Source organism: Centropristis striata, chromosome 3 (genome assembly GCF_030273125.1).
Source record: "Centropristis striata isolate RG_2023a ecotype Rhode Island chromosome 3, C.striata_1.0, whole genome shotgun sequence".
In the NCBI taxonomy this organism is placed as follows: domain Eukaryota; kingdom Metazoa; phylum Chordata; class Actinopteri; order Perciformes; family Serranidae; genus Centropristis; species Centropristis striata.
This window is the reverse complement of record NC_081519.1, coordinates 41,217,384-41,233,258: the sequence shown is the minus strand read 5'-3', so window position 1 is coordinate 41,233,258 and position 15,875 is coordinate 41,217,384. Positions and strand designations below refer to the sequence as shown.

General features: G+C 43.9%; 1 protein-coding gene across 3 annotated transcripts in view; it reads left to right on the top strand.

Moving 5' to 3' along the window:
• The window catches only part of pax7a (paired box 7a), a 48,390-nt gene extending 34,799 nt beyond the window's left edge, over positions 1–13,591 (top strand). For 2 of the 3 annotated variants that reach the window (XM_059329132.1, XM_059329131.1), the window contains exons 8-9: positions 9,379–9,622; positions 10,787–13,591. In XM_059329132.1, the coding sequence (XP_059185115.1) occupies positions 9,379–9,622; positions 10,787–10,902 (360 nt within the window). In that variant the 3' untranslated portion in view covers positions 10,903–13,591. Of the gene's footprint in view, positions 1–9,378; positions 9,631–10,786 lie in introns of those variants that run through there. The other variant, XM_059329133.1, reaches the window with a different exon arrangement.
• Positions 13,592–15,875: the final 2,284 nt, after the last annotated feature.

Sequence of the window (15,875 nt, the reverse complement as noted above, 5' to 3'; positions counted from 1 at the left end):
CATCCCAATCCTATAACCTATCCCGACAGCACACATTTTCCCATTACAGGCGGTGGAAAAGCCGTCCGCACTCAAACTGGTTGCTGTCATTGTGGGATATACAGCGTGTTTGGCTGGTTGAGGGAGGCAGCGTATTAGGGGTGGTGAGAGTGAAGCTGTGCATGGCTGGGCAAAAGGTATGAAACCAGAAGTGTGTTTTGTTGTTGATCTTGTTTCATTTAGCGGCACAGCAGGCGTTGGAAAGAAGGAAAGGCAAGGGCACGGAGGACAGACATTCCAGCATTTTTCTATCTTTCTTTACCTGCAGATTTAAGCTCATGCCTGATATTTGAATTTTTTTTATTTTTAATAGCCCATTTGAAATAGAAATGGCCAATCATGATGCTTCAAATATGAATTTTTTTGCATACTCTGACTATAAAACAACAGAACAGGCAGCCTCCCTGTAACTGAAGAGGGCATGCTTTGACAGCCAATACAGCCATATTTTTGGGAATATTGTATATTTTCAACAAACCCTGGTAATGTGAAACTCTAAAGAGCCTTTTAGATACTTTTCAAATGATTCTTTGAAGCAGTGTTCATGGGCATTGCGTTTGTGTGGAGACATTTGGGCTGAATTCCTCATTATTGCATGACAGGGACACCTGCTGGGAGAGGAAAGAAAACAACTGCACTGACTGGAGAGCTGGAGCCATGCGAGAGGGGCTCAGTGGCACAGCTAGGGTTTCACTCCTCAGAGAAATTTCTAGAAATAATGACATGAGGGAATAACAAGAACAAAAAGCATTTCTATCGCAGAGCAAAAGTGGGGAAATGCGCCGTTGAGTGCTCTGCAGGTGATGGTGATGGTGTTCACAGGTTATTCAATATGATAGGGAGGCGTGATAAGGAGAGCGGGAAGTCAAAGGTATGACGGATAGAGATTTTTATTTCTGTTTTGATGAGGGAAGTTTGCAAAGTTTTGCGAGGAACTTTTTTTTTCTGTTTTGCAGTTTTATGAAAGTGTTGTGTGTTTTGGAATGACAAGGATATGTGTGTGTATCTGAGGAGGGCCTTTGGGCTGTGTGAGTGGGCCGGGCCTCCACACATACACACACACACACACACACACGTACACGGGATCAGAGGCAGAGCGGCTCTCACCCCTGCCTCCCTTTGATCTGTGTCCCCAGGCCTGCCTGCCCGCGCGGCGCTGCACCGTACCACGCACGCTGACACCATGCTCACCAGCGACTCCCCACAACTGTCTGAGAGAGATAAGCCAGGGGAGACTCCAAACTGTGCTGCTGCTCTTCCATTAGCTAGCGCAGACGCTTCTTTTAAAAACGGGATGAATTATTTTTAAGAAGCAAGCTCTGCCGTTGCCAAAAAAAAAAAAAAAAAATGGAGAGGGGAAAATGTACGGAACAATCTGGAGCTCTGGCTTCATTCCGCCTCCCTCCCTGACTTCTAACAAGACATTCTGCACCTGAATACCAATGAGAGGGGGAGATTCATGTAGTCCCCCACATTATTAAAACTTGGGCATTAAGCCTCTCACCGGGCACTGTGTCAGCTGGCAGGCTCCACTGACAACAAATCAAAGGGGATGAGCACATAGCCTGCATTCATAGCTCAGCCACTCGCAGAGCAAGAGGGGGAATACATACTGGTTAATTAGAACTCCCATTAAAACAAATACTGTTTCAATTTGGCAAGTATAAAAAAAGATGTAAGAGGCTTTCAGAAAAAAGAGACCTGCTGTTGGCAGCTGCCAAGAAAATCCAGGGACTGTAAATCATATCCACTGGCTATACTGTTTCTGCACAGATTATTAGTGTTTGCTGTTGTTTTGCAACACTTTTGAACTCTGAGGAAAGATTCTGTGTCTGTGACACCACAAATGTACCTCTGCACACATCTCGTTCCTCGCCGTGCTGCGTTGGCTCCTCGTCTTCCCAGTGATTATGTTTCCTGGTTTGTTTCTGCAGCTTGCAGAGACTTATATCTGTATGGACTTTATGAAGTATGACACAACCGTTGGTATTGTTTCTCAATCTAAATTCAAGGCTTTACGACACTTTACAGAACCAAAGAGTGCCGCTCAGGGAGCACATCATGGACATTGCTGAAGCTTTACATGTAGGCCTCATTTGCAAGCAGCTGAGGCAGAACTGCAGCTTACAGCGGTGGTTGTAGACCATTTCAAATTGGATTTGAGGGGTACCAAATATCCAATTATTCCCCCCCAATAAATAAACAACTCTGTTAGGTGCCACATTCATATAAAAACAAGTAAAATAGCCGTCATGAACATGCTACAGAGAGACACTGAGAGTTGAAAATAACACATCTGTACTGCATGCTTAAAAATGGCATTCTGCCACAAACTGCATGTGATTAGCATAAAGTGGGCATGGGTGGCTCTTAGGTACCCATGGGACTCATTCAGATATCTTGAGGTCAGAGGTCAATGGACACTTTTTTTAGACGGCAAAATTTAGCCTAAATTTTGAGTATTCTTTCGCCCCTTTTCCGACAAGCTAGAATGAAATGGTTAAAACCAATGGATGCGCTAGGTTGTGTATTTTAAAAAGAGCCTCTTAAAGGCAGTCATGTCAGCTAAAATCTAGTTATGGGGGCCAGTGGGTCCAGCCTTATTTATTACAGGAGCCGTGGCCCCCCTTGTCCCCCCTTAGTGCCGCCATTGGCAGCTCGCTACCGGTCTGCATACCTGAGCCATTTGTTGCTCTCTCCATCTTTTCGGTCTCCCGAGCACCCGAGTGGAGCCATTTTCTTTTCCAATCCAAAATATTTTTGGTTGGAGCTTTATGTATTCATAATCTATTTTTCACCTACCAACCTTCCTTCCCTCCATTTGGCTTTTTGTCATCCCATGATGCCTTGCCAATAGTGCTTTGCTCTCTCTGTCTCTCTCTCTCTCTCTCTCTCTCTTTCTCTCTCTCTCTCTCGCTCGCTCGCTCTCTCTCTCGCCCTCCCCACCTTCCTGTCTTGCTCCAACTCTCTCCCCTGGAGAGGCAGCTCTTCTCCCTACGCCCAGATGAAAGGCTATGGCGGACAATAAAAATGCTATTTAAATGCAAGGGTGTTTGTGTGCGGGTGAGAGATATTTCCTGCTGAAAGTGAGCTGCTGCATCCTGATAAATAGTAAATATAAGGGAATGTGATTTACATTTATCTTGCAGAGGCAGCCAATATGAATTTCAGTAAATCCTAGAAGATGGGGATTTAAGGAGGAAAATGACTGCGACTGATTCACATGCTGTGTGTCCCACGCAGTTGAAATGCCTATAAGGTGGAGAGTGGTACTGCCTTTATTAAAGTATAGGCGCAGACATCGATCCTATCTAAAATACCTATTACACACAGACATGCACTGTGTCACATGCTCATCTGCGGAGATTTCCATCCTCATACATATACAATTTGAAGGTGACTTGTATTTAAATAATAATAATAATATATAAATAATAATGCAATGCAGGCTGCCGGGCAGGTGAAGTGTCTGTGGGGCATACGCTGGGTGACCCAGCTCCGGGGTCAAGGGTCAGGGTGCAGGGGGTTATGGGACGGCCAGGGGAAGAAGGAGAGCTGGTTCTAGTGAACCTGTCCTGATAGCCGGAGGTCTTGGGTTGTTGTCTAGCTGCATGTGGTTCCTCTTAGTTCCAGATGCCACTCTGACAGGTGCATAGCTGTGATTAATACTCTCTTTGACTTCTTCTCTCTCTCACATTTTCTCATTCGCTCCCGTCTTCCCACTGTCTCTTTCTGCATGTTCCTCATTTTTGACTTCATTGAGGACTTTTCTGTGCTTGTGACCCCTTCTGCAGAGTTGATCGAACACGCATTGTTTATTTAGAACTAAAAGAAAAAAAATAACACGTTAGAAACACACGTATCTATTGCCAGCATGTTTTAGAGCATGTCTCTTTCTCTCCCCTCCTTTCTTCCTCCTGACAATAAGATGAGAATATGGGAGGTGGTTGGGTCCTCAGCTGGTTGTCTCATGCAGCAGCTCTCTCCTCTCAGTCTCCAGCTGAGAGCTATTTCACTATTTATTTACATGTAATTATGGCTATGAGGTGCAGATATTAACACTGTCAAGAACAATTTGACCTGACATTTTTCACTAGACCTGGCCCCTGCTGTTTTTAGCAAACAACCCACACCCTCCTCCTCCTTCTCCTCCTCCTCTGCTTCTTACTCCCCCCTTTTTTCTCCTTCACTCCCTCGATCCGCCTCGCTTTCCCTTCTGGAGCTGCTCCCTCACACACACGCACACACACACACACACACACACAGGCCTGGCCTCGCTGAAACCACTCTCCTGGAATCAGAAAATCTGCCGTTTAATTTAGAAGAGGCGTTGGTGCAAGGTGCGGGGAGTTGAAGTCTGTGTGTGTGTGTGTGTGTGTGTGTGTGTGTGTGTGCGTGTGTGTGTGTGTGTGTGTGCATGTGTGCACTATAAAGGGGCCTCTCTTGTTCCCAGTGGCTGAATCCATCCCATAGTTACTCAAGCATATCACTAGCAGAGAATAGAGGATTGCTCCCCACACGTTCTCCAATTGCAGTCCAATAGACGGCATATTAACCTCTGGTTAGCGCGGGGCCAAGTTTATAGCTTATGCTGTGGGATGTTTAGGAGGGAGGGGGGGGCCTCCTACAGCTCCAGCAGCTGTGCTTTCTTCAACACTGAAACTAGCACGAGCTAAAGTGGGCTGGAGAGGATTTAGCTTAATGAAAATTTGCAGAGAGGGAGCGAAAAAAGAGAGGACGACCCCAAAATAAATATTCCTTTTCCACTTGTTTCAGCTTTCTTTGTATGCATGAACAGCTTCACAGGGAGAAGAGACACAGGCCAGGGTGGCTAACATGTTGTGAGGAGTGACAGCTTGTTCCAGTGCCCACTAATCGTCCTCATCTGTGCCTGACTTGTCAGTGCCCAGATTCTGTCAGTGCCAATCAGCCAATTAATTGAACACAATTAGCACCCCTCCCCAGCCCCCCATACGCACCACATTCTTCAAAGGCCCGTTTCTCTCCCTCCAGCACCAACCCCCTCCCCGCCCTTCCTCCCTCCCATTCTACCTCTCATTCTGCCTCTGTCTCTTCATCCTATGGGGCTGGTGGAAGACACTTTTCAGTTTTTATTAATGTGCCGCGGCCAATTAACGCAGTGGCATGCAGGCCAGAGCCCGTCATCTGCTGCCTGCCACCATCCCGGCTGTCTGCTGCGGCCCCACGCCACCCCTCGCGCCACCTCCACCGTGACCAAAACGCTTTAATTCAATTTATGCAATCACTGTTATTTTTAAATAGTCATTTTGTCTGCTCAGATGAGGGGCCTTACTGCCCGCTGGGCCGGCCCTCTCATGTGAGGGATGGGGGAAGGGTGGGACGTTGTGGGAGCAGGAGTCGATTGACTTGGGAGGGGGGACAGATATTTTCATTTGTTATTTATTCCTTCATGTTTGTTTTGTTTCACCTTACTGTTTTTTTTTCTAAATGAAGCAATACAATTCTATTTAATGAAGTTATCAAAGAAAATATCTAGATTTTTTGCCCTTCTCTCTTTATATGTATTTCGTATTTCGTATTTTTAATATTTTTGGTAGTTCTCAAAGTCAGACACTTTCCAGACACTGGATCTGTGTGACTCCTGGGTCACAGAATTAAACAGTATATTCTCTTCCTGTAATCACACCCTCAGGACTGGCCTTGAATTATTGATCTGAAATTCAGTGTCATCACTGTGGATCTTTAATCACTCTGTGCTGAAGCGAGTATCAGCAGAGCAGATCTGCCAAGGTGCAAGATGCTATTCTGCAGCACTCAGATAACTTACAGACATTTCGAGTGCTCATTTTTCCCTGTCTGCCCCGGTGACCTCTGCCTAACTTAAAGGTACATCTTGGGGGCATTTTGATTTGGGCAGAACAGGGTGCTATCGGTGACAGAGGAACTAATCCAGTCTTGCGCAGATTAAGAGTATTTGTGGAGTGGGGTGTGTTGGCGCTGGCGCCGGGAATGGAACAGAAGAGGCTCCTATCAGCTCTCCAGGCAGGCTAGCCCTCAGGCCAGCGCAGTCCTACAGGAGTCTTTGTACTTCCCAAAGCCTCCACTTTCCTCTCACTCACTCTATATCACTTTCTCTTCTGCCCCCCTCGCCCTCTTTCTATAGGCTACCATATTTTTCCTGCTCCATCTCCAGCAGCTCTTTACATTTGTGAATTTGTGTCTTTTGGTCCAATGTAAGAGTTCACTTATTATCATCAGGTGCTTGAACGCAAACTTACAGTTGTTATATAATTTTTGTGGCACATTTAGTTCATATTGCTAAGTAAAGAAACATAAATGCTACATCTTTAGGTATTGCACAAGATATAAGAAACTTTAATTCTCTACATTCTTATTGACTCCCCCCCCCCTTGTTTTTGTTTTTATTTTTTCTTGTATCACTCTCAGCTCTGTCTCCCTCACATTGTTTTATTCTGGAAAGAAATCCAACAAAGAACATCTCGTCAAACATTCAAGCAGACAAAAAAAAATTGTAATTTGACTGTTGAAGAAATTAGGGAGGTATGAAAGGCCCTCTTTTTGTGTTTCAAGTGCGCTATTTATTTATCTGAAAGGATGCACATTGTATCAATTTACACTCCCCCATTCACTTCGCCACAGGCTGGAGGGCTCAGAAGTTGAGAGAATTAATTACTTTTTTATTATTATTTATAAAGTAATCTATCTGTAGAGAGGGAGCGGAAAAAAAGAGAAGGAGAGGGTGAGGGGAAGGAGGGGGTGAGGGAGGCAGGGAACGCCCTGGAGCATTGTCCTTTAAACTAGGTCCTGGCTCACATTATCTCCCAAACCAGCACTCACACAACGTCAAACAACAAACGAACTCTGGGCTGCTGAGGACGCTATATGCAAGGAAAGAGAGGGAGGTGGGGGGAGAGAAGAGGAGAGGAGAGGGAGGGAGAGAAGCTGGGAGGAAGTCTTCTGTGCAAGAGTTTGTTAGGAAAAATAATGTGGTTTTTAAGATTTTTTTCTCAGCTCTCAAACGTTACACTAATTAAAACTCCACAAGTCATATTTAATGCACCTATGTGTATACTGAGAGGTGTAATTTAACACTTGAGTGACATCCTGGTGCACCAGACCCCATTCAGTGAAACTCCATCAAATATTGCATCGAAAATAATCTGATCAATCCAGAAACCACAATCCAGTAATGTCTATCAAGCTGTGTGCATGCCATATAGAAAAAAATGAAATAAAAAAGCTTTTTACTCCTTCCTGGTTAGGAGTTTGTCGGTAGGAATCTCACACATTTTTTGCAAGATTTTAATGTCTATAGAGTTTTGTCTTACATAGCATGCAGCTACAGAAATCTGTGAAGGCATCTGGCTGCAATTGTTTTTTTACGAGCTAATGCGACAAAGTATCATTTAACTGCTGCTTGTGAAGTGAGAGAAGTTTATGGGGACATCAAAGTAGCAAAGCAATGCAATTAAAACCGACCTATGAAGATATAAAATCCTGTAGATGTGGGTGGAAGACGGCAACTTTGCTGCAATCCGTGCTTCCATCAGATGGAGAGGGCAATGTTAAAGGAGCGTTGGTTTTTCACGATTTTTGACGACTCCAGCTTACCTTCCTCCCTCCTCTCTACAACATGAAGACTCTTTAGAGGAAGGACGGCTGAAGGATAGCGACATCCTCACAGATGACAACACTTGTTAGACTCTAAGTAAAGCCTAATTCGCTAAAATAGCAAAACTGCCGCAATGTCAACGATAAGAAGTCATTTTCTTTTGAAGAACTTTTATGAGCATGAATAATATTCCAGCCAATTGTTAGCTATTCTATTTCATAAGAAAGCGATGTAATCAAGCTCCAATTAACCAATGACTAAAATGGACTCATGCCCTCCAGCTGTCTCTCTCAGGACACTTAACAAGCTCTCAGCCACCAGGACACACACTCTCTCAGAGTGTGCAGCTCGGCTCCATATGGGAGGAAGCATCACATGTGTCCAGCATGAAGAGGGCCATGAATCTCCCTCTTATGGATACATGTCACATGCTTTGTCCACAGATGTGGAGGGGACGGGGGTTGGGGGGGCGGGGGTTTCCATACTGATAGAATTAACATGTGGAAATGACTAACCAGCCTCTATGTTTCTGATGTGCTTCATATTTCCTGGGAGGCCTTTTTCTGAAGATATGATTAATTTGCAGAATATGGCTGATTTTCCCTCTGTGGGATATTCCTGCATCATTTGCGGACCGTTTGGCTCGCCCCTTGCACTGCCTCTACGTCTGCTGCGTATGTGTGCACGCACGCATGTGTGTCCCTTCATGCAAACATATGTCTGTGTGTGCATCGCCCCTGTGTAACCACCTCCATGATGGGCTAATTGGTTTAGCAGCCAAAGGGGCCAAAGGCCAGAGCAGCATAGCAAAGCTCAACATGAACCTGATGTTGAAGGGAACGCTTCCCTGCTATAGGAGGGAAGCATGTGTGGGACAATTCCTCTTTTTACCACCCCCTCTCACACACACACACACACACTCTCCACTTTTCCTTTTTCACTTAAAGAAACTCGCAGCATAAGAAAACTAAATTCTTCACAGTGTTCTGGGCCGCTGTGCTACAGACTGTGGTAGCACTAGAGGTAATCTCTTCCATTTTAACATATTTTGAGACCTTCTTCTGACGAATGTCACATGCTATTACATTAATCTAGAATATTGAATTGGAAGCTTTTATACACTATGAATAATATACACACTGTGATATTCAGGCGAGCCTCAACCTGCAGTATCAGCGGGCCCCTCAGTAAGGTTTGTGGAGCCTACTTTGTGTGGGGATCTGAGGGGATCATTTACCAGTTCCAACTCCATTACTATTCATGAGATGGGTAGGCTAGGGGCGAGGGATTAGGGACTCCCTTGGTGCTTGTTGTGCTGTAGGCTCGGGCTCAGGCCTCAGGCTCCGGGACAGGGGCTGTCTGGCACGGATGGTGGGTCTATTATCACCCTGGGACCCTTCTGTCCCACAGCAGAACACTTACTGGCAGCGCCAGCTAATGGAAACAGTCTCTCTTGTTCCCTTTCTCCTTTTTTTAACCTCATCACCCTCCTTGTATCCTTCCCCCTGCTCTTTAAAAAAAAAAAAAAAAAAAAAAAGATGGGGAAGTTTTTCCCTTTCCCTATTTCAAAGTTGAAATGGTGTATTTCTATTGGCATCTTTACCGTGAAGTGCTAGGATGGCACTATATTTGCAGAAAAAAAGTACTTTCCCTCAACTCTGTCAATGCTTTGATCCTCAATTTTCCAAATTTCTAACATCCTCCGTTCCCCCTTTCCCCCCCAGGTGATGAGTATCCTGAGTAACCCCAGCGCCGTACCCTCCCAGCCCCAGCACGACTTTTCCATTTCCCCCCTGCACAGCAGCCTGGAGAGCTCCAACCCCATCTCAGCCAGCTGCAGCCAGCGCTCTGACACCATCAAGGACAGCCTGGCTTCCTCCCAGTCATACTGCCCCCCCACCTACAGCGCCACCAGCTACAGCGTGGACCCCGTCACCGCAGGCTACCAGTACAGCCAGTACGGCCAGAGTGAGTAAACCCCGCTTTAACATTTATGTTGTTGTTTTTGTCTTTTTATGTGTCCAAATCAGTCATTCCTTTAAATCTTAAGTTGACTAAATTTAAAAAGCCTATGAAGTGATGCCCAACTCCCAGGCAAGAGAGCCTCCTGACCTTTGCACCCTGGTTGGTGGAGGCTGACACGTGCTCTTGATAAAGACCCCCCCCCCCCCCCCCACACACACACACACACACACCACCACCACCATCCTCCTAGAGAGCTGCCTTAGTCACACCCCACTCCACTTGGATGGGAAAGAGGAGAGGGCCACTTCAAAGAACGGCACACCCTCAGGGGCCACAGTGTCCTCTTGCCCACCTCTCTCCCTCTTCTCCATCACACACACACACACACACACACACACACACCCTCAGGGCAGGAAAGAGTTTGCTTTATTAGATTAGCATAATTGACTGATGCTGTCACAGCCATTCATAAGAGGTAAAATGAAGCACACTTCCCCAACAAGCCAGCCAGCGCCAGCTCGCCGACATTTGTTTGTATTTATATGCAGCTTCTCATAGTGATCGGCTGTATTGTGCATCTTTTTTTTAATTTTTTTTTTATAATATTGTTTGTGTTGTTGTGCGTGAATGCACGTGAGCGCGTGCCGATCCGTCACGTTTCATGTGTGTGCGCACCAGTCGTTTTGTCAGCAAGCACGAAACTGATGGCAGTGCGGATGTGAGCTGATGTGAGGTTAATTAAGATGGTGATTGAGCACAGTAGATGGGTAATGAATGGAGGAGAGAGGAGAGAGCTGCTGTCTGAGGATGAAAATGATCGGCCATGTGGAGTGTGGAGGGCATGAAATCAGAGATGCCAAGTGTAATGAAGACTGGCACACAGAACACACACGGGGACCCGTCTGAGTGACAGCATGGAGACTTTACCAGGATGCACATGCTCCGTGCCAGCAGCGTGCCAACCTCAGACAAGGGACAGGGGAGGGGTTTTTTATCTTCCACTCTCTCTCTGTGAATTGTTTTTCGTTTGACTCACTCGCTTCTGCCACAACTTATTTCAGCCTTAATCACGGAAATGAAATGAGAGTGAATAGGACACATGTCTCAGGAATCTACCACCTGTCTGACGTGTATTTTTTTTTTCTGTCTCTCTGTTTTTCCGTGCAGCTGCTGTGGATTACCTGGCTAAGAACGTGAGCTTGTCCACCCAGAGGAGGATGAAGCTCGGAGACCACTCGGCCGTGCTGGGACTGCTGCAGGTGGAGACGGGACAGGCCTACTAAAGCCCGCCCCCCCGGCCCACACACACGCCCGGGGATGCATCGTGCACCACTATCCTCTGCCCTCTGCCACCCTCCTCCATGCTCCATCAAGTCTGGACTCCAACTCCAGCTCGCCTCTCTGCTGCTCGCTCTGCAGCCCGGCCCATGACATCAGCGCACAGACACGCAGCCTCGCTGTGCAGCAGAGAAAGTGACGCTCGCGGGTGTGACGAGGCTCTTCGGGGAATGGGACAAAACTTTTCACGCCATTGTCAACCACCAGGCGGCTCTGCACCCTCTCTTCTCAATCTCTGGGCGTCTCTGCCTGCCCCCCTACGCTCCATCCCCAGCCCCAAAACCTGATTTAGTTTTGCTTAGAAGGGCCAGACGGGACCCCAGAACAGCCGAGGATGGTCGGCCGCCTTGGCCCTGGTTCCTGTTTGTCATGGCTGCAGTCCAGCACACATTTTAGAGCCATCAAAAACATGTACTTTGACCTTGCTGTTCATAGTAGTTAACAAAGCCAATATCATTTGAGCGACTCTTATTCTTGTTCCTTTTTGATATTGTTAAGATTATTGTTGCTGTTATATGATTATGGTTAATGTGATTTATGTTGTTCTTTGATTCCATTCGTATCTCTTTTCTCTGTTAGATGTTGGTGTGTAAAAACACAGTGTGGATGACTGAGACCATTTGGGAGCGAGTGTCTGTTGCGTGTGCATGTTTCTGCGTGTCGGCACAGTCACACAAAGAGAGGATGATTGTTTTCCAAGCTGCTGTTCCTCTGCCTGTTCCCCGAGCTCTAATGTTCGTGAGCGATTTGACCTTCCCACTTTCATATTCATCTTGACATTCCTAAAGAACTTGGCCACTCTGTGGGAAGTCTGGCTGGATGGATTCTGCAGGGAATTAAAGCAGCGTTTTGGCGGCCAATAGCTTTCCCCTTCTAACCTCCATCCCATCCTTAGCCGCGGTCCATGGGGAGGGGGGCATTGTTTGCAAAAACAGGATTGGGGAAATTAATGTATTTTGTTTAGAAATATGGACCTTGCCAAGGAGGGCTAACTCAATCCCCCCTCCCTCTACTCCTCCCAAATCCCATCTAGCAGGAAACCCTATGTGACTTTAACAGTGTAAAGCAGATTAAATCACAAACACAAAAATAATGTCAAAGCTAATTCACAGTGACCCTTCCCATTAGTAGCCAGTATTTCTGTTTTTAGCTGTAATTAGCTCATTTTGTAAATGCACCTTTAGCTGGTTTCCACTCTCAGACTAAACAAGCATTCCTTCGAAAACATTCCTCCAGGCTCCATCTACGAACAAACTACAAGCATTCCGACGCTTTCTGTTATGAGATTAAAAAGTACACAAGCTGTGCCATTCACATGCACTCTGGAAAATCGCATAATCCAGTCAGATGTGAAAGGGCACAGGTAACACCACTGATTGGCCCCCCTCTCCGGTTTGGACCGGAGCCTCCCTCTAATCCTCCGCTTTCACTAAAATGTACAAAAAAAAGAAGAAAAATTTTAAAGAATAGTGGATATGAGACATTTGTGTAGCACTCATAGTTGACTTTTTGATCCAGGACCAGCTGTTCTCCTTGAGATGTGTGTGATATTTTCTTCTCAAGACAGGATTTGGTCCTCAGTCGCCTTTAAAAGCTGAAACCTGTACAGTAGCTGGAGCAGATTGTGTATTGTTTGTTTATAAAGAGTATGTTTTATACTAAAACAAAACTATGTTGAGTGGTAGGTAAGCAAGGGATCTGTGGAAGTAAATGTTTGATTTGAGTTTCCTTAACTGGCTTGTTTTTTTTTCTTTTTTCTTTTCGTTTTTGGTTTTGTTTTAATTGTATTTAATTGGTTTACCTGTTCTGACCAAAAGTTTTGTTCCTGTTTCGGGGCCCAGGTAAGAATGAATTTGTATAAATTAGTAAAAAAATATAAATTCCATTAAAAATGTTCAGATTAAAGTTGTATAAAAGAGGATCAAACTGAACTCGATGGAAGATGAAAGCTGACACATAGACTCCCTGGACCACAGGACCGCTGTATATTTGAAACGTGGCTGGATGAAACGCCTTCATGTGTCGGAGCATTTTGACCCCCCTGAACTCACAGACTGAATATTAGTGCAGACCAGACTTGACTGGACCATGGACCTAACACACCCGAACCCTCCGGTGTGGGACTTTACCAACGGTTCAGCACGACGAAGCTGGTGAACGCAGCAGCCTCTCCGCTCTGGGAAACTGAATCGAGTCACTTGTGGACCAATAAGACTTCAGGAGAAGAAGTCCAAGTAACGCTGACTCCGCACTGAATCGCAGCAGCTCCAACTGCTCCGCTTAGACGCCTCACTCATGTGTATATTTTAAAAAGGAAGAATTTTAGAATCGTCTTTAGTGTATCAAACCCATTTCTAACACTTGCGTCAATAAACATTTGGATATTTAAAGCATACAACTCCTTATCCCCCCTCCCGTCTGTTTGACCCTTAACCTGTTTAGTTGCTTTCTGACATCTGTGCTTTGCTTTACTCCTTCTTCTGTTCCGCATGTGTGTATATTATCATGGTATAATTTATTCTGCTGTATGAAGTATTAGAGTAGTGGGAAACTTGTACTGGTATTTACTACCTTCAGCCTGTTGGTGTGTTTACTGTAACACTGGCGTAACTGTTATCAATTAAAGATCCAAAACTGATTCTGCCATTTGTCTCGTTTTTAACGTGTGTGGGAACAATATTATCACATTAGCTATAGGAAATTAATTACAAACATATTGTGTGTTTTGTCTTGTTTTTGGTAAGTGAATTACACTCAAAATACAAGTTGAGGTAGAGAGTCTTTAACCATAAGTGTACAAAAAGACAATATCACATAGGCCCTATGTATTAACATATTACATTTTTTGTTAAAACATATTACATTTGCACACCACACTGTAAAACCCAACTTGTTGTTTCAACTTAAATATTTGAGTGTCCATGCTGCAAAATAATTTTATGTCAAGACAACAAAGATAACAGAGTTAACTCAAATTAATCTTGCTATTTGACTCAATATTTTAAGTTAAAATGACTTTTTGCACAAATCTTGTTGTATTGAAAAGGAAAAAATAGTTATAACAAATAAGCAACATTGGGTTTTACAGTGCAGGTGTTTTTAAACACCTGTCTGAAGTAAAGTGTGATTTTTAAATGTTATCCATTGCAGAAAATATTTATAATTGATTGATCGTTTCGGGCATTCTTTACACAAAAATGACAGAAAACTCAGCTTTCAGCTTCTCTAATGTGAGAATTTGCTGTATATTGCGGTGAATGAACTTTTAAGTTTTCCAATCCAATCCACTTTATTTATAAAGCACAATTTTAGCAAACACAGGGTTTCCAAAGTGCTGCACAAACAATAAATAGATAACACAATACAAAGAGATGTAGTAAACACTATAACAGTAAGATGCAATAAGATAAAATTAATTAAAAATGGGATAAAAATTAAATAAAATGTAAAATGTACTACTACTGTAAAATATGCATGTATACAAATAAAAAACCAAAAAAATTTTGGACTGTTTTTCGATCAAAAAATGCAACATGAAGACATCTCCTTGGGCTCTGATCGGTAGTTTTTAATATTTTCTGACATTATTATATGTATTTACAGTATAAATTAAATGGTTTGTCCAAAACAAAAAAAAAGCAGATTAATCACTAATAAAAAATAGTTATTGGCTGGGTTGGGGGATTATATAATCAAATTTCTTTTTCAAAAAGCAACTAAAATCAGCCCAAATTCAATTTGAAAAAAAATGTGTAATTAGATTATTGTTGCATCTTTAACAATTACTTGATTACAATTTGATTCAAATGTGGCAGTTTCAGCGAGGGTAATTTGATTTGACCAACTCTAGAGGCTGAATGTGTCGAGCTGCCAGGTTGCCAGGTTTGTTTACGGTGACATAACTAATATTTGTTTTGGTTCCTTTTTATCTACAATAAAAATGGGACATGGGTATTTAGAGAAAGTGCTCTTCTTGTGTTACAAGTTCTCCACATGGATGCAAAAACAGCAGCAACAAAAACATACACATTAAAAAAATAACATCCCTTGGATGAAGAAAGACCCCCCCGTGATCATTCAGTGGTTACAGAAAGTAAAACATGTCTACATGGAATATATGACTGCCCAATTACAGCTAAAAGTACCTGTTTTTATGAGAAGGTGGGCCCCAGTCACAGACTATATTGCTTAAGACTCTTATACACTATTATTATCTAAATTAGCCCTTTTTATTTATTTATTTATTATTACTATTATTTATTTATTTTTGGAATACAGAACCAGATAAAATATGTGTAATACCCTTTACAGTGCCATTTGTGTGACAGATGAAACCCAATCTCAAGATGTTTTGATTTGTTTTCCTTTGTGATGTTAATTGTCTGTAAATGTGCATAAAGGCGATAAAGTTAAAAAATAAATAAATAATAACATCCCACGTTTGTAGCTTGTGTAAAGGTCATTTGATTTGACCTGTGCTGCACATGCTGCATATGCAAAATGCATTTTATTTGCAGTAAAACTGTTTTTTTTTTGTGCACACATAAGCATATGCAAACAGCCTGTGCATGTGTGTGTCCTCCATGTGAGTTCAAGTACATTAGTGCAGCCAGCGGGCCACCAGTGGACTGTTCCAGTGCTGGTGATGTGATTAGGGAGTGATGAGAGCTCAGACGTCCCAGACTCGGAGACACAGACTGAGAGCGTGTCTGGTTGCAGCTGTAGGAAGTCATTCATTGTGCCCACTGACCAGCAGCGCTCTCCTCTGCTGCCGCTGACCAGGGGAATGTTGTCTGCAAATCTCTGTGGTATGGTGTGAATGCAGGGGAACTAACTGGTGTGGTGTGGAAGCATCCGCTGTGCTTTATATTACACGTCAGAACAGTCGAGCTCATTCACTTTTTCTACCGTCAGCACT